Genomic DNA, 23,335 nt, shown 5'->3' with positions numbered 1-23,335 from the left:
ATGACTCCTAATTATTTTGATTAGATGCAAATAAATACATATAATAAAAGTTATGTCTAATGTGCTATCAGATCATGGTCTATATTCTTGCGTCTTAGTTTTCAGACGAAACACCCATATAAGACGATCTAGCATAACATTAAGTAGTGTCTAAGATTTTTTCATGCAAAAAACATTATCCTATGATCTGTCAAAGTCTTATAAAGAATAAATGAAGTCCATAGTCTGGAAGCGTTGATCCTCATCAGAAGGCGCGCTTTACTGTTGCAGACCTGCTATGATGAAAGAAGTGACTTTCCTCCTGAAATACAAGACACACTAACCTATCAGCACAAACTTTGCATGAAGAAGAAATGTGCATTTAATGCAAGCATTAAATGTTCCAATGGCCTCAAGACTTCAGATGAATAATAAAGTGAAGAATTGAACCATTGTGAGAAAACAAATACTTAAAGATGAAAGTTATAAATAAAAGAAGCTTTGAAGAAGCAAGACATAAATCATCCTGTGTAAATATATTTTTTCATTCATTCTTGTAAAGCTTCATGAAATCCTTGTATAGATACTAAGCTCTCAAACACCTTGTAAACCTTGAGAGAAAAGACTAAAATGTTGAATATTTAATCCGTCTATAAGATGATCACGTATTAGTCAGTGTGCAATCTTTCAACAAATCTTGTTGATTTATTTAGAGTTAGCGGTGACTTGGTAGGACAAAGAATATTGGGTTAAGTCAAGCTTGGGGTAAAATTTGCATGTGTAAGAGCCAAAAGTGACAATGAAAAATATTTGAATACTTGTAGCTTTGTGATAAGTTAGTAAAAACTTGGTGGTTTGTCAAGAACTGAACGTAGTCTTAGGGTAGAAACAAATCAGTATAATTTCCGGTGTTTTCCTTTACTGCTTTAATTGACAAAGGGTTTGAATTTATTTTTTAATCTTATATCTTGTTTTGATATGTCAAGAAAACTATTTTTCTCATCGTCTGAGAAAGTCTTTATCAAAACCTTTTTTTCTATTTTTAGGTATAGTTGCATCAATCGATAAATGTGCTTTTAGTCATAGAAAAATTTTTAAATTTCTAAAACCACAATTCAACCTTCCTTCTTGTGTTATTTGCTTCTACATTCATGACCCATGTGATGAAAGTTCATTATTTTCAAAGGGATGCACATGGAATGCTCCTAAGGGTTCTAGGCCAAATTTAACTTGGTCTAGTATAAATAAGTCAAGGTGGATTTTAGAAGAAGGTTGATTATGGAGGGTGAGGAATGGAAGAACAATTAAGATAAGCCAAGACAAATGGGTTCCACGTTTTCCAAAGAACAAAATTTGGCTACATGAATTGCATGTTATCATTGATGAGATGAGGGTTTGCAAGTTTTTTGAGGTAGGTGAGCAAAAATGGGACAATGCAAAATTATCAGAGTTCTTCTATGAGGCCATAGTTAGGAACATTGTCTCCAGTCCATTGATAATTTCAGCTGAGGAAGACTATTGTTACCGAAAACATAATTCCGATGGAGTGTACTCGGTGAAGTTAGGCTATCAAGTTGCAAACAATAAATATAACTCACCTGAATCATAATATAGACACAATGGAGAGTTATTATGGCAACAGATATGGGTGGAAAAACACTTCATAAGTGCAAGAACCTTATGTGGCACATGTGCCAAAATATTTTTCTGGTAAAAAGCAACCTTTTAAAGAAGAGAGTCCTAGTGAATCAATCATCTCCCATGTGTGGGAATGAATTTGAAGATGTTTTTCATGCTCATGTAGCTTGCCCGAATGCAAAAAGGATATGGTTTTCCTCCTCCCTTGGGCTAAGGATTAAAGATGACAGAGATGGTGATTTCAGATAGTGGCTATCAGGTTCAATAACAGAGTTAGATGATGATGCTAGGGCACTTTTCTTTGCAGTGCTAACAACAATCAGGTTTGGTAGAAATCATATGGTTTTCAATAGAAAGAAATGGGAAATTAGTCAAACCCAAAAGCAAATATCCTAACTCTTACATTTACCTGACAAGGCCATTATTAGTCCTCATGAAGTTGGTAACCATGGATCTAGGCAAGGATGGAAAGCCCTTCTTAGTGATTTTCAAGGTAAATTTTGATTTTGCTATAGGGATGGGTAAGGGATCTAGACTTGATTTGGTGGCTCGTGATGATAAAGGAATTCTGGACCTGAGAGAGGTTGAGGCAAATGCATTTGGGTAGGCAATCACTATGACATATGATCTTCTCCTACCTAAAGTTATCTTTGAGACAAATTGTTTACAACTTTAGCATTGGTCAATCATAAGTATTACATTGGGTCTTATTGAGCAATAAACAATCATTAATGTTGGACTTGTGCCTTATTGAACCTTGATCAATCATTAGTTTTATACTTGGGTCTGATCAATTAGTAGTGTTGCATTTTAGTCTTACTGGGCTTGATCAATTAGTTGCATTGCACTTGGACCTTATTGGGCCTTGATCAATCAAACATAAGTGCTACACTAGGGCCTTATTAAGTAATAAATAATCATTAGTGTTGTATTTGGACCTTATTGGACCTGGATCAATCATTACTTTTATACTTGGGTCTTATTGTGCTTGATCAATTAGTAGTGTTTTGCTTGGGCCTTGGTTAATGCTCATTGCATTTTTGGCAAGCATACCAAGTGATGTAAATAGTATAAAATGAAAGTTCAAGTATCGTATCCACAGGGGTTCGCATAATATGTGACAAAATAGCAATTCACTAACTATGGCTTTCAAAAATAGCAATTATAATTTGATTAAAATGTGAAAATATAAATAGCAAGAACATAAATAAACAAAAAAAACTACTTTTGACATTTTTACGAACACTTGAAATGCAATAAAAAAAGTAAAATAACAAATAATAAAGAGTTGGGGTTGATTTCACTAAACTACCTCCTGATGCAAACAAAGGTCGCTAATCTAGTTCAAAGCCAAATTATTATCATCAACTCAAAAAAATACTCAAACTCTGATCCCTCGAATGGAAATAATCTAAGCCTCTTAACCAAACTATCAATCCATTGACTAATCTAACCAAATGACATACTATAAGAACAAAAGTTAAAAGATGACTAAGAGGCTTTGCTTCATTCCTAAACACAAAACCCATTAGGTGTTCCTCTCCATTTCTAAGTTCAAAAGCATTTCCTAATAACAATTCAAACCACAACATCAAGCAAAGGGTGATCAAGCCAAAGCAAGCATTAATGCATAAAAGAGAACACATTATAATGAACAATAAACATAGATTAATAATCAAAATGTAAACATAAGGATGGATTCAATTACATCAACCCCCAAAATAGATAAACCTAACTACATGACTACAAGAAGAAAATAAATGAAAAGAGAATGAGAAATGATAGGGAAGCCATGGAAGGCAAGGGAGAGCTTCTCAGTTGCAACCTAACACCTTAGATAGATCCTCCAACCAAATCTATCTTCTATTCGCATCCTTGGTGCTTAAATAAGGCCAAACATTGCATTGTCGTTTTTGCGTAATTGAGTTGTGTGCTTAGCACGCACATGCTGGTTGAGCGAACATACAAAAATTGCACTGATTTAAGTGACTATAGCTGAGCCTAAGGTGCACCCTGAGCCTAAATACCATGAAGAGGAAACAATTTGCTCAGTCTGAAATGCGCGTTGAGCCTGACATGTCTGATTCCTTCAACCTCAAAATTTTCTCTTAGAAGAGCCTTGAATTGGGTCCGAACACCAACTTTCTTTTTTCTTCCTTTATTTCTATAACAAAATTAACTAAAATTGGATGAAAAATCAAACATTTAAACTATTTTAAAGATATTCTAATTTATTCAAAACTTAATTATGAACAATGTCAAACAATCTTAAATGTAATGAAATATTAGCATAATTGCCCACAAAATAATTATTAAAATAACGTTTCTAAGGCAATTATCAGTCAATCATTAATTTTATATTCAAGCCTTATTGGGTTTGGTCATTCATCAATATTTGTTTTACTCTGACCTTATTGGGTCATATTATATTTGTAACATGATATTCTTATCTTTTTAAGGTAACATTTCATATTGTATTTCTAATGTTATATTCTTATATTTTTTATTATTTGTAATATATGTTAATTTTTTTATATTTTTAGGTTTATTTTGTACCAAAAAATATTATAGATTTATTATTATTTATAAATTTAATTATATAAATAGATTTTAACCACTATTAATGTGACAACATATAAAGTTCATTTATTTATTTATTTCTAGAAAAAAATTATGTTGTAAGACTTTTTAATTTTTATGTAAGTAAGTTTTTTTTTAAAAAAAAAAGAAGAAAAAAAAGTTTTTAAAAATTGCATCCTAAATATGTTATGTTATTATTATTATTTATATTTTAATTATATTAAATATATACATTATTATTAATATTAATAATTATATATGAAAATAGTGACTGAGTAATGTCTGTCGCTAAATTGGTATAAACTTTAATTTCTACGGAATCATTTTCCGGTGGTTAGCTTTGGATCTCAAACATAAAACGTGTTGCTTACCAGTGACAAAAACAGTTCTGTCACAATTCTTAAGTCCCAGCGACCAAATTTTGTATTGGTGGCTGAATCAAATAAAACTGCGGTTGCAAAAGTGACCTTTGATTCGTGCAAATGACAATAATTGTTTCTAGCGGCTAAATAGGTGGCTATTTGTCACCAATATTTTTGGTCGCTAATCAGCATTTTTCTGGTAGTGTTTCCCGTTGCTGACGTAATAAGGATTTGGCTGGAAGATCCTTTTTTTCATGGACTGATTAAGACTGTAGAAAGTTATTACACAACTCTTGATAGGTAGAAGGAGGCACCGGGGTAGCAAACACACGGTTCCATGCACAACTCTCCTTTCAAGTCGCTCTGTTTTACTAAACAAGCGGGTAACTACGTTGCACACAATATGACAGCCTTAGCTTTTTCATTTTTTGATAATTGCTGGATTGAGGAGGTTCTCTATCAGTTTATTTAAATCATAGCAAATGATGTAGTTTTTGCTAGCATTTACACTTAAAAAAGTAAAAATAATGCCAACTACGCTAATCAATAGAAACCCAAAAGAAAAAGTATTAAACTATTAAAATAAAATTAACACAGAACCATAAAAAGTACATATAAACATGTATTAAGCAAAAAATAAATTAGTAGGCTAAAATTAATATATATATCAATGTATAATAAAGAAAAATTGTTATAATATATCAAATTTAACATAATAAAAATGCAAACACACAAACATGACAGAGTGTCTGTGTTTTCACTAGTTTTAATAAAGCTAAATATGCTAATCAATAGAAGCCCAGAAGAAAAAATTTCTTACAGAAGATGAGTAAGGTTCAAATCTTTTATCTGAATTCCTCATGATACATGGATTTATATCAGTAACCGGTAAAAATGTAAAAGAAATTAAGGTTGTTAAAATCAATTTTAAAAGTAATAACCATCACTCAGTAAGAGGAATCTTAATAAGACTCCCACTTGTTATCTCTCCGAAAAAGGAAGAAGAACCCACCATTTTGATGTTAATGAAGTCTAGTTTTCAAGATCCTGGCTTAGGTGCTTTGGCTTTTCTTTTGAATAAAGCTCTTATTCTTGGTACTAAAATCCACTAATCAATGGATGCAATGCAATATTGTTGGCCCTTTGAGAGTTATTGTTTTCATAAGTGGCAAACAAATTAAATTCAAATATATAATGAACATATGCATATATTATGCCGCCCTGTGAGAGAACTTTCAATAAAATAAGAACTCCAATCAATCACCATTTGAATGATTTGTCAGGTATCCACATTATAGCAAAAATGGACATAAATTTTAAACTTTAGTCCCTACCCTTAAAACACATAGAAGGGGCAAAAGCAAAATGTTAAATGCGATAATATAATCAATGTTTAACATGTAATGGCTAAGGCACACACTAGCTTAGGGTAGGACCCTCCCTGTCTCGCATAATTTATAATTCTTATCCGTTATAATAGGGTACAGAATTTTTTATTTTATTTTTTGTATCCTCTATACATTGCTTTCAAAGTTTTTAATTGTAGTTTCATATCCTTAATTCGTTTTACCAGTCAAGTGCTTATCCATATAAATTATTAAGTTCATAATTAACTTGAGCATATTAGACAGTGTTAGTTCTGAAGGAACCAAAGGGGAACATCGAACATATCATAAATGATATTACTTTATTGTTTTTTTTATATTAATTATTATTAATCATGATACGTTCTCTTGATTCTAAATATAAAGCAAAAATACTTCTACTATTATGCACCATGAGTCGCAATTCGGGGGACACCTAAAAAGGTGGCACGAAATGAAATGTTGTTTTCAGTGTATTAGTGTTTTTTATTTTTTGTTCCCTTTTGTGTATGAGAGGGTCAAGGGCCCAAACTAAGTTTCACGTACGGGGAAATATGGAAAATTGTGAATGTTGATTTCATTTTGAAGTGGATTGAGATGGAGGAATAGAAAGATGGGAATTAGGAAGGAAAGGTAAAAAAAGAAAGAAAGTGAATGTATATTTAAAATTACCAGAAAAAATATAACAGTAGTTGCATTTGCTAATAAAAGAATAGAAGCAGAAACGGTTCTTGTTAGGAAAGTTCCACATATGGTGGACGAAGCAGGCAACTCCAGCGGCCACTTCCAGTTAGTAGCAAGACTTCCATTCAGCTGCACAAACACTCCGATGCCAAAGTCATTGAATGTAAGGGGTGAGTAATGAGGTCCAAATATATAGTTGTAGGCATGCATGTTATTTCCATTCATTTACATACGCGTAATTATTAAGAGAGTCTACTTTTGTTGAATTATTATAAATTTTTTAATTTCTACGAATAAAAAGCATATGCAATCAAAGTTATGTTGAAGTTAATTAGATGAAATAATTACACAAATGTTAAGCATGCCATAGTTATGTTAAAGTTGGCTGATAATCATTTTCTTTTGTTTTTATTGTAAAAGAAATCAAGTCTGTTTTAAGAAAAGGACACACCCAACTTGCTAAAAAATAATAAAATAACAAACAAAAATTTATATTCAATAAATTAAAGTTAATCTTTATTGTTTATATATTATTATATTGAGGATATTTTTATAAGTTTATAATTTGATGTATAAATAAGATGTATCAAATAAGTAAACAAATTTTATTACAATAGAGATAATTAACTATGGAGAAATTATGACGGATATTAGCTACATATACTTTGTCTATGACTTTCTAACTGATTTTTTTGTATGATTTAGAAGTAGAACCCATAAAAACAGATTATTTTTAGTAAATTTTAACTAACTAAAAAAGAGTGTTTAAGAAAATGTTACGAACATTTCTCATATTACAATTACAATAACAGATGTGCTTCAATTTCTTTTAGGGAAGAAAAGGATAATTGATTTTTTTATATATAATATTGAAAGGATAATTGAAATTTGAAACGAAAGTACTATTATTTATTGGTTTAATAAAAAAATTTCAAAATATAGGTCGTTTTTAGATTACTACCCAATATTTATTTTTGTTTCAATCAAATACCTAAACAAATTTTTAGTTTTATTTTATTACTTGTCGTTAATCACCTTATATTAAGTGATAACGTGATAAATGAAATGTCATATTATAACACTTTATCATATATACATCATTGTCATGTGTCATCACCTTTAATGACGTGCTAATAATGTGTAAGTGATTGGATGTGATGGTGTTACACTTGTCACATCATTTCTTCACGGAAGAGAATTAACGATACGTAATAAAATAAAATTGAAATTTTTTTCAGGTAAATATTTGACAAAAAATAAATTTTTAGGTAATAATTTGAAAACGATCTATTTTTATAGGTTTGAAAAACTTATTTGAGTCAATCTAAAAAACAATTCTTTAGTTAACAAATGATAATGAAAATTTTTATCAAAATAAATAATTTAATTTCAGATAAAATGATAAATTTTATTATTTTATTAAAAATAAAAATAAAAATGGTAATCATAAATTTAAGTTATGTTTAAAAGTAAATTTTATAAGTCAATAAGAAAAAATTATTTCTCACACTTTTATTTGATCAAATATTTGTAAATTAAACTTTTAAAAAAATTAAAAATTAATTAAAATAACTTGATAAACATATATGTAATTTACTTTAATATAGACTTAAGAAACTTTATCTTATTTATTTTTTTAAAATAATTTCTCATTCAAAATAAGAAATACATTAAATTAATAAAATATTTTTTATTGGTAGGAACAAAAAAAATACTATTTGAAATTTATAATAATTCACCTATTAATTTATCATGTTTAATCAATTGAACTAAATTAATAAAATAGTATTAAAGATGAAATTAAAGTGTTAAAATAAGTACATTTAATATCTAGACAAAACAAACTCAACAAGATCAAATGATGAGATATATATTTTGGATCCAGATAACAACAAGGAAGGAAGAGTAAGGATAGACATAACATGTTACATGTGTACATTGATCATAGAATGCAAAATATCAATTATATATGATTTAAATAAGTTATTCATGTCATATATTAAATAAGTTTCTCATATCTGAAAAATAGATTATTTTCAAATTATTACCTAAAAATTCATTTTTTTCAAATATCTGCATGAAAAAAATTCAGTTTTATTTTATCACTTGTTATTAACCGTCTTCCGTTAAGTGATGACATAATGACGAAGTGTCACGTTATCACGTCTAATCACTAACACGTCAGTGCCATATCACTAAAGCTGATGACATGACAATGAGATGTCTATAATAAAACATGGTGACGTGACACTTTGTCTATCATATCATTAATTAACAAAAGACGATTACTAAAATGAAATTGAAATTTTTTTGTTAAAAAAAATGAATATTAAATAATAATCTAAAAATATTATATATTACATGTATAAAAAATTTAATTAAATCTTATTTATTTATTTTTTCTGATGTGTCCAATAAAGCATAAACGTTAATGGACTTTCTCTAGAATCTGAATAGAACATATGAACTCAAATGAATGATGTTTAACTTTACTTTTTTAGCATTCAAAAAAGTATTAATTTAAAATGTTCAATCAAATATATTAAATAAAACTAATTTAGGAGATTATGATGTGAGAGAACAATATAAGTTTGGGGCACTAAAAATATAAGACTGATTTAATAATAATAAAAAATATACATAAAATGATTAATAAAGGAGATTATGATATGAGAGAATAATACTAAGATTGGGTTCCATGAAGAAAAAAAAATATAAGGTTGATTCACCTTTAAAAAAAGAAAATAAGAAAAAAATTATAAATTTAATTTTTTAAACAAAAATGAATGATTAATATTTATTCATTAAAAGAAAAGATTCAAAGGACAGCTGGCAAGGCAGGAAATTAATCAGCCTTAGATAATGATAGATTAGGATTGAGGTCCTACCTCATGTGCCATCAATATCATACTTCTTCATCTTTCACCAAATCATTGGACACCACGTGTCCTACATATATCCACCGTAACGCGTTTCTTTTTTTTTCTTTTTTGAGTCTTTAGTCTACAGTATCACATTTGTCCTCCTCTCAAACTAGTGAGGTGAACGGAACCGAAATAGAGACTAGGTGGGTGTGCCTGTCTGGTTTCAGATAGATTTTTCAGAATTAGGTTCAAATATTAATCAATGTGATTTTTTGTAATTTTTTTACATGATAGATTTTACGGTAGGATTTTAATTTTGGCTCTAGAATTAATTCTAAGTTCAAGTAATTTTAGATAACTTTTAATGTTAGATAAAAAAATTATCAGATTTTATTACTAATTGGCTTTTATAATAAAAATATATAAATATAAATTACATCACTTTAAATTTAATTGTAATTAAATAAATTTCAATAATTTACATCACATAGGAATAAATTAGGTATTATAATTAACATATTTTTAAACATGTTAGCTTATTAATAATACTTTGCTGTGAACTTTATAGCCACAATTTTCAGAGAAGAAAAAAACAAGCTTTTACTTATATGTAAGTATTACTATATAAATCGTTTACTTTTTTATTTTATTTCATTTTGAAGATTTCCATCTCACATTAATTCTGACACAAGTCGTACGTAGCATGTTAACTATTATAGGTAAATAATAATTAAAATGCATGAATTTTCATGTGGATATACATACAAATTGTTTTTTTTTTCAGCTTCGTGTGGATCAACCAACAATCATTCCATGTGAAGTTGTTCTAACTCAATTAACACTGTAGTTTGGAATTTGAGTCTTGATATTCGTACAGTTTTACCTAATATCTATAGTATATATATATATATATATATATATATATATATATATATATATATATATATATATATATATATATATATATAATTAAAAAAAAAAAGCAATGGCAAAGTACAATCTTGTGAATCAAACGAGATGTGTTGGAAAAGTTGGAACAGTAAATGTGTGGGTGCTTGGTAGTTTCTCACACATTTCTGGGAAAGAAAAGACAGAGAAGATGGAATCAATGGAATGGAACCTTATCTAGAATGTAACGCGGCATTTTCTCTTTATTAGTTGCTACGTATCATTATTGTTATTATTATTTTCACGCCACACACAATATTAACAAGAATAACAACATTTATAAATCAGTTCCTAACTTCTCTCTCTTTTCCCTGTATTCTTATCCAAAAAACAACAATGAAAACGAGATATATTAATACAACACCGATTTTCGTTTTCCTAACGAGAATAAAGAAAAGGCGATTACTATAGCAACAAACTCTTTATAAAAGCACATCAAAGGAACCATAAACAACAACAACAACAACGTAGGAGAAAGAAAAGAAAAGAAAACCATCGAGGACGAAATTACAACCTAGCACACAGAGATATATAGCGGAAGCAACCAACAGAAGAACCTTCAACAGTTCCTCCACACGTACAACAACGTTGTTATAAAATCACCACTTGCATGCTTACAATAATGTCGAGCAGAAAGAACCACTTCAGTTCACGAAGCCATCGTTTTCTCCCTGTGGCCTCAGACATAGACGACTCTGCATCCCTAACCATGGATTCGGAATCCGCGTTCGAGTTCGACGAGTCAGAGCTTTACAACTCGGTCCAAGCCAACTCGTTCGAGTTCCAGAGATCGCTTCACAGCCGAGGCTCTAATAATTCCTCGGCCAAGAAAAAACCCTCTTCCTCCTCCGGCGCGCCGGCTTCAATGCCGGTCAACATCCCCGACTGGTCGAAGATCCTCGGGGATGAGTACCGGAGGAGGAACAGCTTTGACGACGACGACAACGACGACAACAACGAGGGTTACGACGATGAGAGGAGTGGAAGGGTGCCACCGCACGAGTTTCTTGCGAGGAATAGGGTAGCTTCGTTCTCCGTGCACGAGGGTGTTGGGAGAACCCTAAAGGGAAGGGATCTCAGCACGCTCCGAAACGCCATTTGGGCCAAAACCGGTTTTCAAGACTAAAAAAAAAACCCCACAACCCTCACTCACCGAACCGAATCGAATCGAATCTTTATTATTTTTTTTTTCTTAACCCTTTTTGGTTCTACTTCTGTTACTGTTGTGATTGGTATGTATTTTTAGTTGAGTTTTCCTTTTGTTAATTTTTGGTGGTGGTTACGTTGACGTATATGAGGTAATTATAAGAGGTTTCGGTTATTAATTCCGAAACCTGAGGCTCGTGATTTTGTATCTACGTACGTAGTACCCTCAAGGAATATATATCTTTTTTTCAATATGTTGATGGTGTTTGTTTGGAGAGTGAGACGATATGATATGATAAAGCTGCATGTGCTGTGATAGATCGCTTGAGTTTTTGTTTCTGGGTAATTAATGGCTGTCTTTCATGGATGGTGTGTTGTGTTGATGAAAAATCTAAAATGGGTGAGTGGAAGTTAGGGAGGGGATGGTGGGGGCCGTGATAAAAATAGAAAAAGGAAAGTAGGACCAGCTTTGTTGGGGTGATTGGTGGTGGGGTTGGGTTTTGATATTGGCTTGGGTTAGTTAGCCCTTTAGGCTTCGGACCAATGGGCTAATTAGGCTCTATCATTCTACACCACAAACTTCATGAACTAGTGGGCACTACTCATCAAATATCCATTCATCGCTGGCTTTTTCATTTTTTACATTGAAAATAAATAAACAAATAAATGAATTAAAAGGGAATAGGATGTTGAAAGAGAACATTATCTAAATTTGATTGAGCATGAAATTAGAAATAACACTTATATATCCCAAGTAATATTACTCTATTTTTTTCATAATGACATGCTAACTTTACTTTAAATTAAGGTAAAATTCTGTATTTCATTTATCTTGCATTTAGTTTGTTGACTTTAGTTAATACTTGGGTTGATGCAACACTTTAGGTTGAGGTGGCCCATTATGCAAACTTTACCTTAAGACTAATATGAAGTAGTTATTTTTCGACTAGACATGTTCAATGAGCACATCGAGTTATAAATTTATTTCAAAAGTCATAACTTGTTTGAAAGTAAAAAAGATATCTTGATTTGAAGTGTAATTATAATTAACATTATTTTATATATTAATTGAGTTGTGATTTCAAGACCTTACAAAAAGTTATGACAACCACCATATAATTTCATTCAATAATCATGACAATTCAAATTTTGAATCAAGACACCTTATTTATCATTACTTTTGAGGTTGAAATGTAATTTTTTCTCCTATATAAAATTGCCTATAAATAGGATTGACCTTATTTCAATATCATTTTCTTCTATTTTCATGAATTTTCATCTTATTCCTTTGCAACTCCAACAATCCACCACCATTGTTGTTTTGAAGTTTTTTCTAATAATCTTTCTTAGTTTTTCCTACCTTTTCACTTCCAACTACCTTGTTCTTCCTCTTCTTCCTTGTTCAACTATTTTACACCATGGTAATCTTAAGGGGGGGTGGGGGAAGAAAATAATGGAAGCTTTGTGGGGGATTTCACAAAGCTTCCACTATTGAGGTTGAGATTTGATCATAATGGCTCTTCTTATTAGAAGAACCTTAAATCAAAATTATCCCTTTATTCTTGTTTTTTACATCTTACTAACTTCTAATTCTTCATGATCTATTACTTATCCTCTAATATGTCTTTGGTATTGCTCTTCTCTAATAGGTTTTGGTTTTGATATGGTTTGAGTTTAATGGTTATGGGGACCAACAACACAAAGTTGTATAATTCTACACCACAAACTCCTTGAATTAAAGTGTACTAATAATCAAATATCAATTCATCATTAGCTTTTTTAAATCTTCACATTAAAAAATGAATAAAACACAATCAAAGACAACATCTAATACTGATCATGCACAGTTGTCTCTCATTGTATATATGTGGTCTAAACCCAAAAAATTGAGTTATGATTAGAGGTAATTATATCTATTTTTATATTTAAAAGTACTTTAAAAACTAAAATTATGAATGATCGAGTAATTTTTATGAAGATTGAACTATAATAGGAATTATAATCTCACTAATTTAGTTTAACAGATTAATGATGAAGATGCCTTCATAGCTTAATTTTGAGTGAATTTATAGCAGGGACACGATAATGACATGTTATTTATAACCAAAATCAAAGTTAATTAAGCATAAATTATGGGGTTTATCTTTTCGAATGTCACTTTCTATGTTTCCTGTATAAAGGAATACATATTTAAAAACATGAAAAAAATTTAAATAAAGTGTCATTTTTGTAAATCAGAAGTGAAAATAAAAAAAGGAAATGAAAATAAAATTAAACAATCCCCTTATTTCTCGAATGTGGAAAAAAATTATTTCTAAAAATTAAATTTCAAAACTATAATTTTTAAAAAAAATTAAATTTGGAAAGTCATTTTATTTTTACATGATTTCATATTTTAATTTTCAAAACAATTAAACCGAATACATATAAAAAAATGTTATTGGAATAACAATTTTTTTAAAAATAGGAGTTATTGTTAGAAAAAGAAATGCAAAAAGTAATAACCCCTAAATAAGATTCCAAAAGATGTAGGCCCCTTTGAGGCCCATCTTCACGAAAAACCAAAACGTGGATCAACCACTACTTCATAATTCCCTTTGCCAAAGTATTGTTGTCAAGAAAAGTAGGTGTGATTATGAATTCAACCAAACAAATGGATTTGCCTTCAAAAGAGAAAACAAATGAATTTGATCAATCCGGCTACATCTTGACTAAAAAAATACGAGTTGATTTAATATTCAGGTTTGATAAAATCATGTTTTTTTTTTACTGAAACATTTGATAAAATCATAAAATGTGTATTTCAATCATTGAAGGAATGGACATCAACATGTACATTTTCAAGTCTGATAATACTTAATTAACCCGAATTGACTTATTTTTCTTTCCCCCTGTTTTCTACCATTTTATTTTGTTTTTTATTACTATTTTTATATTATAAATTTTATTTTTAATGTTATTTTGATTATTAAATATTTTTTTGTTACATTATAAATTAACATCCTCAATATAGAAAGTAAGTCTCTCACTTTTTTCATTATTTCAATCAGATATTCTCAATTTTCACCAACAAAAAAAAAGTGATTCTCAATATTCTATATCTTATTTCAATAAAAGTGCATTTCATACAATAACCAAAATGTTTTACATCTCAAACTATCATCTTTATATTGTTATCTCTAATTCGAGTTTCAATATTTTTTAAAAGAATTTATCCATGATAAAAATAGTATTATGTTACAATTTAAATTATTCAATGTAAATCTAAAATATAATTTATATATTATTTTATTTATTTATCATGAATTTCGTATATAATATCATTTAGATATTAATTTTTGTTATGAATCGTAATTATTTAAGAAAAAATATGTATGCCGTACAATGCATTTGTTAAAATACTGCAGTAATTATAAATTATAAATATTGAGATGACCATTTTATCCATACTTTATGGCTACTCGTAAAAAAATATTTGTAATGAGTGAGATAAATAATACTCGCTCAGTGAATTTGGTCCAGAGATATATTTGGATGATTTAAGAATAATTTTTCAATCCTTTAAAAAATAATTTTTCAAATGTATATGTGATAGATAACATATAGAGGAAAAAAATTAGATATTAATTGGATATATATATATATATATATATATATATTATCTATCCTTTGTTAGCCAAAATTTTGGGGTTCCTCTTGAAAATGTAAGTAATCATGAGAAATGTTAGGAATATATTTTTTGACATATTTTTAAATACATTAAAACTAAGATAAATAATTATTAAATATGATATGAGACTTATTTTTTTTAGATTTATAAAAGTCGGAGTGATATTTATGTCTTTGTTTATACTTTGTCTTTGATGGTGTTATTATATGTTTGTAAATATTATGAGGACAAGATTTTCTTGCATTAAATAACTTATAACTACCAATAGTTGATATAATGCCTCTTAAGTTTATAATTTAAATCTTGAATAATCATTGGATATGAAATAAATCATGTTTAAAGAAAAATACTCACATTATATGTTCACCATAAAAAACAACTTGTGTAAATAGCATCATTAGAAAAAAAAAAAAAAAACTAATGGTTGTGGGGGCAAAGAAGCCCAAGGCTAATAGGACTCAGTAGTTTATAAAAAGGGAATTGCTTGGGGTACCCACTGATTTTCAAAATGATGATATTTTCGGTTATAAATGGCAGCAGGATTTTTTCATTTATGCAGTGCAATTTTTTTTTCCGTAAAATTTCCATCACTTAGTATAATTTGTTTCCGTTAAGGGCAGTTTGGAGGCATATTTGATCTCCAGTGGTGTATGAGGAGTGTACAATGATTTTTGGTCGATTTTTATCGTCAGAGAAGTAAAGATAAGCAAAAAAAAAAATGATATGCACATATAGATAAGCAACCCATATGATCATACGGATTGATCCAAGCCCAAGAAGGAATTGAACTTGTGTCACTTGCATTATTAATAAAACACTCAAACCAACTGAACTAATAGACACATTATATTATAAACAAATAGTGTCGTTATATATAACACTAAATTTTTAATTTATATTTAATGTATATGTAAATTTACATAATAAATTTTGTGATGATTATTTTTATATAATAATTAATTTGTTTACATATATAAATTATAAATAAAAATGATAGGTTTAATAAGTATTTACATATGTAAAAAAAATATCAAATTTATTTAATTATCAATTGTTATAAAAAACATCTAAATACATCATTCAATTAAATATCATATTTATTTAATAAACATCTAAATATATCATTCAATTAAATATCAAATTTATTTAATTATCAAATTCTGTAAATAAATTAAATGAATAAAAAATTTCTAAAAAAATAATTTTAAAAAAAATTAAAACATATGGATTAGTAAATAAATTTTAAATCTTAAATTTTGGTTTCACTATTTTTTATAACTACCAAATTTAATATATTTTTAAATTTGATTTCAATCATTATCTTAAACTAACAATCTTATCATATTTTAAATTTCAAATTTTAGTTTCAATATTTTTTATAACTATAAAATCAAATATATTTTTAAATTTAATTTCAATCATTATCTTAAACTAACAATCTTATTATATTTTAAATTTTGGTTTCCATATCTATTATAACTAACAAATTTAATATATTTTTAAATTTGATTTCAATCATTATCTTAAACCAACAATCTTATTATATTTTAAATTTTAAATTTTGGTTTCAATATTTTTTATAATTATAAAATCAAATATATTTTTAAATTTAATTTCAATCCTTATCTTAAACTAACGATCTTATCATATTTTAAACTTTACTTCCCATATCTCTTGTAACTAACAAATTTAATATACTTTTAAATTTGATTTCAATTATTATCTTAAACTAATAATCTTATCATATTTTAAATTTTAATTTTTGATTTAATATTTTTTATAATTACTAAATCAAATATATTTTTAAAATTGATTTCAATCATTATCTTAAACTAATATTTTATCATATTTTAAATTTTCGTTTCAATATTTTTTATAACTACTAAATCAAATATATTTTTAAATTTGAATTCAATCAATATTTTAAACTAAAAATCTTATCATATTTTAAATTTTAAATTTTGATTTCATAATTTTTACAACTAACAAATTTATTATACAATTAAAAATTATGTTTCAATATTTTTATAACAAATTTTAATTATTAAAATTTTCCATTTAAATATCTATTGTAACTAAAAAAATTTAAATTATTTTTAATTATGATTTCAATATTTCTTTTATAAGTAAAAAATTCAATATCTTTTAAATATTTGTTTCAATTTTTTTTAAGTGAGACAAATATAATATAATAATATTGAAAATTAATTGTTTCACCAATCTAATCTTAATTTTAACACTTAGTAATAAATAATATATTTTTTATAAATAAAATCAATTCTTAACATATAAATAAAAATATTATAAAATTTTACTAACATTACAAAACAACATTACACTATGAAAAAATTAAAATAATAATTAATAAATAAAAAATTTCCAAAATAAAAACAAATTTAGATAAAGAAAAATTGAAAAAAAAGTTATTCAGAAAAAAAAAAAACATATGGATCAACAATTCCTAAGGAATTTTTTCAGAAAAATTCCATTTGTTGGAGAGGAAGAATAAATTCTGGTTCATGATTTATGGCACGGGATCTATTCATTCATGGTTTATCAACACACAAATGTATAACTCTCCAGGAATTTTAATTGTACTTTTATTCATCACGGTGGGAATTGGATTCAAGCTTTCCTCAGCTCCTAATCATCAATGGACTCCTGACGTAAACGAAGAGGTGCACAGCGGAAGACGAAGAGGAACAAGCACCAATGGTGACAGAGGAAGAGGAACAAGCACCAATAGAGGAACATGAACAAGCAACAAGCACCAACAGAGGAAGCGGAGGAGGAAGACGAAGACGAAGAACGGCATAGGAGGAGAAGGAATTGTGCTGTACAGACAATTTTGCCATTTGAGCACCGGTGCTGGGTGCCCAGCAAAAAAGGTAAGGTCTGAGAGAAAATAATAGACTGGCCCGCAAATGGCAGCTCATGGCGCGATCAGAGTCGAGACAACAACAACATGCATTTCTTCATAAACCCCAAACCCTTCTCTTTCTCTCCCTCTCTTTTTCTCTCTACAATGACTGACTCCGAAAGAGAATCAGAGTCAGAGGGAGAGATTAGGGCTTCCATCGAACCATCCAGCCCCGATAGCAGCGGCTATGCCGGCGAAGGAAGAGGCAGTACCAGCGCCACCAGTGGCTCCCAGTTCGAAATAGAACAAGAGGATGACATGAGAATTGAAATCGATAGAATCTCAATTTCTGATTCCCACACTACTAGGATTCCCGACAAACGCCACTTCAACGAGGTACGTGCATTGCACTCGCTCTGTGAAAATGGATACCTGTAATTGTAAATGTCGTGTTGTATTTCTGTTTGGTTAATGAATGAAGTGTAGGATGATGCTTCCCTATCGTGGAGGAAAAGGAAGAAGCATTTCTTCATTCTTAGTCATTCCAACAAACCTATATATTCTAGGTTAGTGTTTCTTTACCTTTGTCCGCGCCTCTTTTTGTATTGTTGAATTTTCCAAGTAAAACTTTAATTTAGTACCACTAGTCAATGAGGTTCTGACCTTAAGTTTGTATTTGGATGAGCATTGGCAAAATTAATTCTGAATAAAATTGATTTTGTAAAACAGATTTTAGGTAGAATTGATTTTGAAGTAATTTCATTTTTCTTTGGATGATTTTGGTTATAATTGATTTTGAAGTAAAATTTAATATAAATTTTTTGATTCAACGCAAAAGCTACTTAAAGTTGTTTTGATTTAGAATCAATTTTGGACTCATAATCAATTTTGATCTCTTCTCTAACGTGAAACCAAACATGCGAGAAACTACCTAAAATGAATTCTGAACTCATAATCAATTCCGCAACGTGAGACCAAACATGCACTAATCAATTTGACCGTTTGACATTACCAAAAATCAATTTAGTAATTGATTTTGTTAATTGTCAATAGATTTAGTCATTTATTTTGACGACTATTAGTCAGTTTAGTCTCACATTGGTGGAAAAATTTTAGGTAGTCCTGAAATACCACCTGCCCATGCTCCCAGCCAATTTTCATGTGGCATTTATTCAAGTTTTTTAATTTACGACAAAGATTTAATAACACTATATGATGTGTCATGTGGAGACAATGATGTTAAATGGCGGTGCCTACTGCCATGGTGGAATGGCGTGGCTTGTTTTTTGCTATCTGCTATAGGCAATTTTTTAAGGGAAGCACAGCGCCATAGGCCACAATGGTTTGTTTATATGGCAGAATTTTTGCCTTCTGCCATCTGCCATTGATAATACCTGTGTGGAAATTAGTAGGAACCATGATGGTATTGGACCACTTAATAATTCTTGCATTGGTGTGGATAAGTCAATTTGATTTTTTACATTAGGGACCAAATTAATTGTTGGTTGTCAAATTTAGGGATTGCATTGATTGATTATGGTGCCAATTTCAGTATCCAGATTAATTGTGGTGTCAATTTCACAGATCAAATTGATTGATGGTTGTCCACTCCAGGGATTGAATTTGCTATTTCATAAATGCTAAGGACCAAATTGACTAATGATATCCATATCAAGTGTGAAATTGATGTTATACACTTAAACTTCTTGTTCTGTTATTTTTTTTACACTGTTTGCTTCCTTCTAGGTATGGAGATGAACACAGGCTTGCAAGGTTTTCAGCAAATTTGCAAGCAATCATTTCCTTTTGTTGAGAACGGGTATTGTGGTTGTTTCTCTTTCTGGTTAATTAGATAGCACCTATATTCTTTTAATGTGTTTGACAGATTGCATATTTGAATATAATTTTGCAACGGACACTTCGTTTGCTATTTTTAGGGGTGACTGTCAAATTGGTGAGGGCGGGAAGGCATCAGGTGGTTCATATGTTTTTATCTCTTCATGTTTTTGTGCTTGAATAGTATGTTTCATTTGAGCATTCATTGAAAACCAGCTCCTCAAATTCTCACGAAGAATATGCTAAGCAATATCATTCATATTTTAATCCATGCTTAGCTTTAAAGTGTAAATGACATTTAGTGGCCATCCTTTCTTTTTCATCAATGAACTACTCATCTTATGTAACTAATGATTAAGAGAAAGATGTTTACCTGTTATGTCTAGTTTGACTAATACAATGTTTCAAGGTTGTGAAATCCCTACATTGAAATCATGGCGTAGGTGGTTTTTCTTGTGAAAGGACCAAATTTACTTAGTCTGCAAATATTACAAATTGCATTTATATTTTTGTGCCATTCCGGTTGGTTTAGTTCTCAATTTTTTATTTTTTTTTCACAATGATTGTATGCAGGCCTTGGCAATAAAGACTTGCAACCATGTTTGTCAATGGATAAAAGATGTAGAAAATGAAATATTTTTGCTAGGAGCTAGCCCCTTTTTATGGTAATTTCCTTGCAAATGCTGTCAACACGTACGGTAAATTTTGTTTAATAAAATTCCTTTACAATTTATTCTTTTTTAGTATTCCCTTTGGTCAATTCATTTTATATAGGAAAATAGTTCTTCCTTGTAAAAATCATTATACTATCAATTTGTGAAGGGTATTGTTATTGGCACTACCCGCGGGGATGTCTTTTAGCTATATTTCCAAATTGTTCCTTGGATGGAAACACTACAGACAGGTGTTTTTGTTGCATAAGTGGGGCTGGAAAAACAAAACACAATGGAAGCATGATTTCATTGTACATGTTTCCATTATTATTGGTGCAAAGAAAACAAGGAAAGAATGATTTCGTTGTACAATGTACAACAAAATCATATTTGCGTTGTGTTAATTTTTTCACTCACGTGTGCGCAATAGAAATACGATTCCGTTGTTGTAATGCACAACAACGGAATCATATTTCTGTTGTTTCTTCTTCTTTTTTACTTAACAAAAGTGTACTTTTGTTGTACACCCTTCTCCTCTCCTTCTCCTTCTCCTTTCCTTCCCCTTCCCCTATAGATGCAAATAGATCTTGGGGTCGTTGGGTTTAGGTGTGCGAAGGGTTGGGTCGTCGCATGAGGGTGGGTTGCACGTGGGGTGGTTTGCGAGGGTGGGTTATGTGGCGATGGTGTGGTGCTGGATCTGAGGGGAAGGAGAGGTGATGTGGGGATTTGGTGAGTGGGCAAAAGAGAAATTTTTTCTAGTTTGGTACTGCAAATAACACTATTGGTAGTGGAAATAGTAGTTCCGTTTAGGCCCTATTCTCATCATCTATTTAACTTTTAAGGGTTATACATCTAAAAATGACGCATATTTTGCGCTTCTAATAGTATGGCAACTTGTATTTGGAGGAGACAGCCCATAGAATAGATACCACAAGTATTTGCAAAAACAACGTGCAGTTCTTTCGGACGTTGCTTCCAGAACCCATTTTGCGAACTTTAAAAAAAATAAAATAGTTGAGCTTTTGATATGTATTTGTAAACTGGGATCTAGTTCGGTTGCTTCAACATGGTGCGTGAATGTTATAAATCATTTGATATCATCTTTGATTCCTACGAATAAAAATAATTAATTTTTTAAAATTGCTTTCAATTAAAAGTAGGATTAAAGTGATTTATATTTGAAGATTTGTTCAACATCAAGACTGGGAATCTGGGATGTACAATTTCATGAAGTTCATTGGGGAAAAAAAATCGGCCAGGGTCATCATAAATTTACACCATATATTTGATAATTCTTCCATAATTATAAAAATGAGATGTACAAAAAAAAAAAGTCTACTTTCTAATTTAACCTTCCCCTAACTTTTGATGAAATTCTACTAGAAAACATATAAATAACGTTTTCTTTTTGTTGGTCCACTGATACGTAATGCAACTTCCCCTTCCCTTTGATGATGAATGAAAAGGATGAATCAAAGATGGAGAAAGACGAAGGGGACAACATTCCTCCATGTGTCTGACGAGTTTGAGACAATAGAATGGGACTCAGCTTGAACTTGATTATTTTTTTAATATTTAATTATTATTTTTTAAAATTTTATCGATCAATTTTTTCCCACTTCACTAACTGGATCACATTTTCAATGTCAAAGCCTAAAACTGATTTCTTTCTGATGCGTGAAAAAAGCCCAAAAGTGATTCTAATGAAAGCTATCTTCGTAGGGTAAAGATTTTCTCACACCCTTTTTAATCTTCTAACCTCCCACTTTTTTTTTTTGTAAAAGTTCTATTCCACCCTTCGCTTCACACAGTTATTCCTCTTTCATCCAAGTGTTTCTATTATTTTTTTTGTTTGATTTCAAAATAATGTTTTTAGTATTTAATCCTCGATATATATAATTTATTTATTTCCTTAATTACATGACATATTTTACTATCATTAGTCCATTATATAATGAATAGAGGTTTTTCTGTAATTAAATTCTTAATATGGTAAAAGTCAACTCATCTAATTTTGACAATTAAACAAGTCAACCTTGATTGGGACGAGTCCCCTCAATATTTTTTTAAAAAAGTAGAGACAATCATTGTCATAAGCCTTTGTTCATTATTAATATTATTTTTAGCATGTTATTGGTACATAATACTTGTTAGTTTTGTCTATATTTAATTTTAATCGAATCTAGTTGGTTGATTTTAGTAAAATGACTCTTTTCAATCATGTTTTTATATCTATAAGATTTAAAACCAATAACTTGTTTAAAAGACAGTCTAATTCTACATTAACTACACATTAGTTGATTGTTATTTTAATATCTTTAAAAGAAAATTATATTATAGTGAAGCAATATGATTCCATATAGTGATAAAATTATTGCAAAAGATCCATTCCCAACTCAATTAATTTTGCCTTTTTTAGTTTTTTCTATTATAAGAAGAAAAGAAAAACAAAAGCAAAAACTAATGCTTGGGAATTGAATCCCTATAGCAGTAAGCCATTAACTAAAACAGCAAATTAAAATCCTTAAGAGGACGACAAAGATTTTGGAAAGGAAGTCAATACACGAGTCACTATCCATACAGTCAAAAGCAAATGATTTTCTTAATTCCTGTGCTACAGACAAGGTTCAATCCATGTTGGCTATCTATCCCTTAAGCCCAACCTGAAGATTGTTGGATATAGCGGCAAACCAAATTATAGTATTTTAGATGCACCTCCTTGCATTGGAAAGATTACAAGTATTGTGAGTA

At 29.5% G+C, this 23,335-nt stretch overlaps 2 protein-coding genes across 5 annotated transcripts; both read left to right on the top strand.

Moving 5' to 3' along the window:
* Nucleotides 1–10,730: 10,730 nt before the first annotated feature.
* LOC114374108 lies at nucleotides 10,731–11,819 on the top strand. Its single transcript, XM_028331710.1, has one exon. It carries the CDS (start codon nucleotides 11,030–11,032, stop codon nucleotides 11,543–11,545), a length of 516 nt encoding a protein of 171 aa, XP_028187511.1. The 5' UTR covers nucleotides 10,731–11,029; the 3' UTR covers nucleotides 11,546–11,819.
* A 5,880-nt stretch (nucleotides 11,820–17,699) lies between these two features.
* On the top strand, nucleotides 17,700–21,400 carry LOC114375076 (vacuolar fusion protein MON1 homolog). Of its 4 annotated transcripts, none has more exons than XR_003658696.1 (4): nucleotides 17,710–18,491; nucleotides 18,582–18,661; nucleotides 19,842–20,070; nucleotides 20,505–21,400. XR_003658696.1 is itself a non-coding variant. In XM_028332824.1 (4 exons), exons 1-3 carry the CDS (start codon nucleotides 18,201–18,203, stop codon nucleotides 19,906–19,908), a joined length of 438 nt encoding a protein of 145 aa, XP_028188625.1. In that variant the 5' UTR covers nucleotides 17,710–18,200; the 3' UTR covers nucleotides 19,909–19,914; nucleotides 20,505–21,400. The 4 variants fall into 4 exon arrangements, 2 of the variants coding, with proteins under 2 accessions (XP_028188625.1, XP_028188624.1); XM_028332824.1 differs by having other exon boundaries at nucleotides 19,842–19,914; XM_028332823.1 differs by having other exon boundaries at nucleotides 19,842–21,400.
* The last annotated feature ends 1,935 nt before the right edge of the window (nucleotides 21,401–23,335 follow it).

Source organism: Glycine soja, chromosome 11 (genome assembly GCF_004193775.1).
Source record: "Glycine soja cultivar W05 chromosome 11, ASM419377v2, whole genome shotgun sequence".
Classification (NCBI taxonomy): domain Eukaryota; kingdom Viridiplantae; phylum Streptophyta; class Magnoliopsida; order Fabales; family Fabaceae; genus Glycine; species Glycine soja.
The sequence above is the reverse complement of the archived record's forward strand: the minus strand, read 5'-3'. Positions and strand labels throughout refer to the sequence as shown.

What these genes read in the sequence shown, in the direction of transcription:
- LOC114375076 (XM_028332824.1), top strand. Translation starts at nt 18,201, where the DNA reads ATGCATTTCTTCATAAACCCCAAACCCTTCTCTTTCTCTCCCTCTCTT. An exon ending in ACAAACGCCACTTCAACGAG is followed by an intron (nt 18,492 to 18,581) that starts GTACGTGCATTG and finishes AATGAAGTGTAG; the next exon opens with GATGATGCTTCCCTATCGTG. An exon ending in AACAAACCTATATATTCTAG is followed by an intron (nt 18,662 to 19,841) that starts GTTAGTGTTTCT and finishes GCTTCCTTCTAG; the next exon opens with GTATGGAGATGAACACAGGC.
- LOC114374108 (XM_028331710.1), top strand. Translation starts at nt 11,030, where the DNA reads ATGCTTACAATAATGTCGAGCAGAAAGAACCACTTCAGTTCACGAAGC.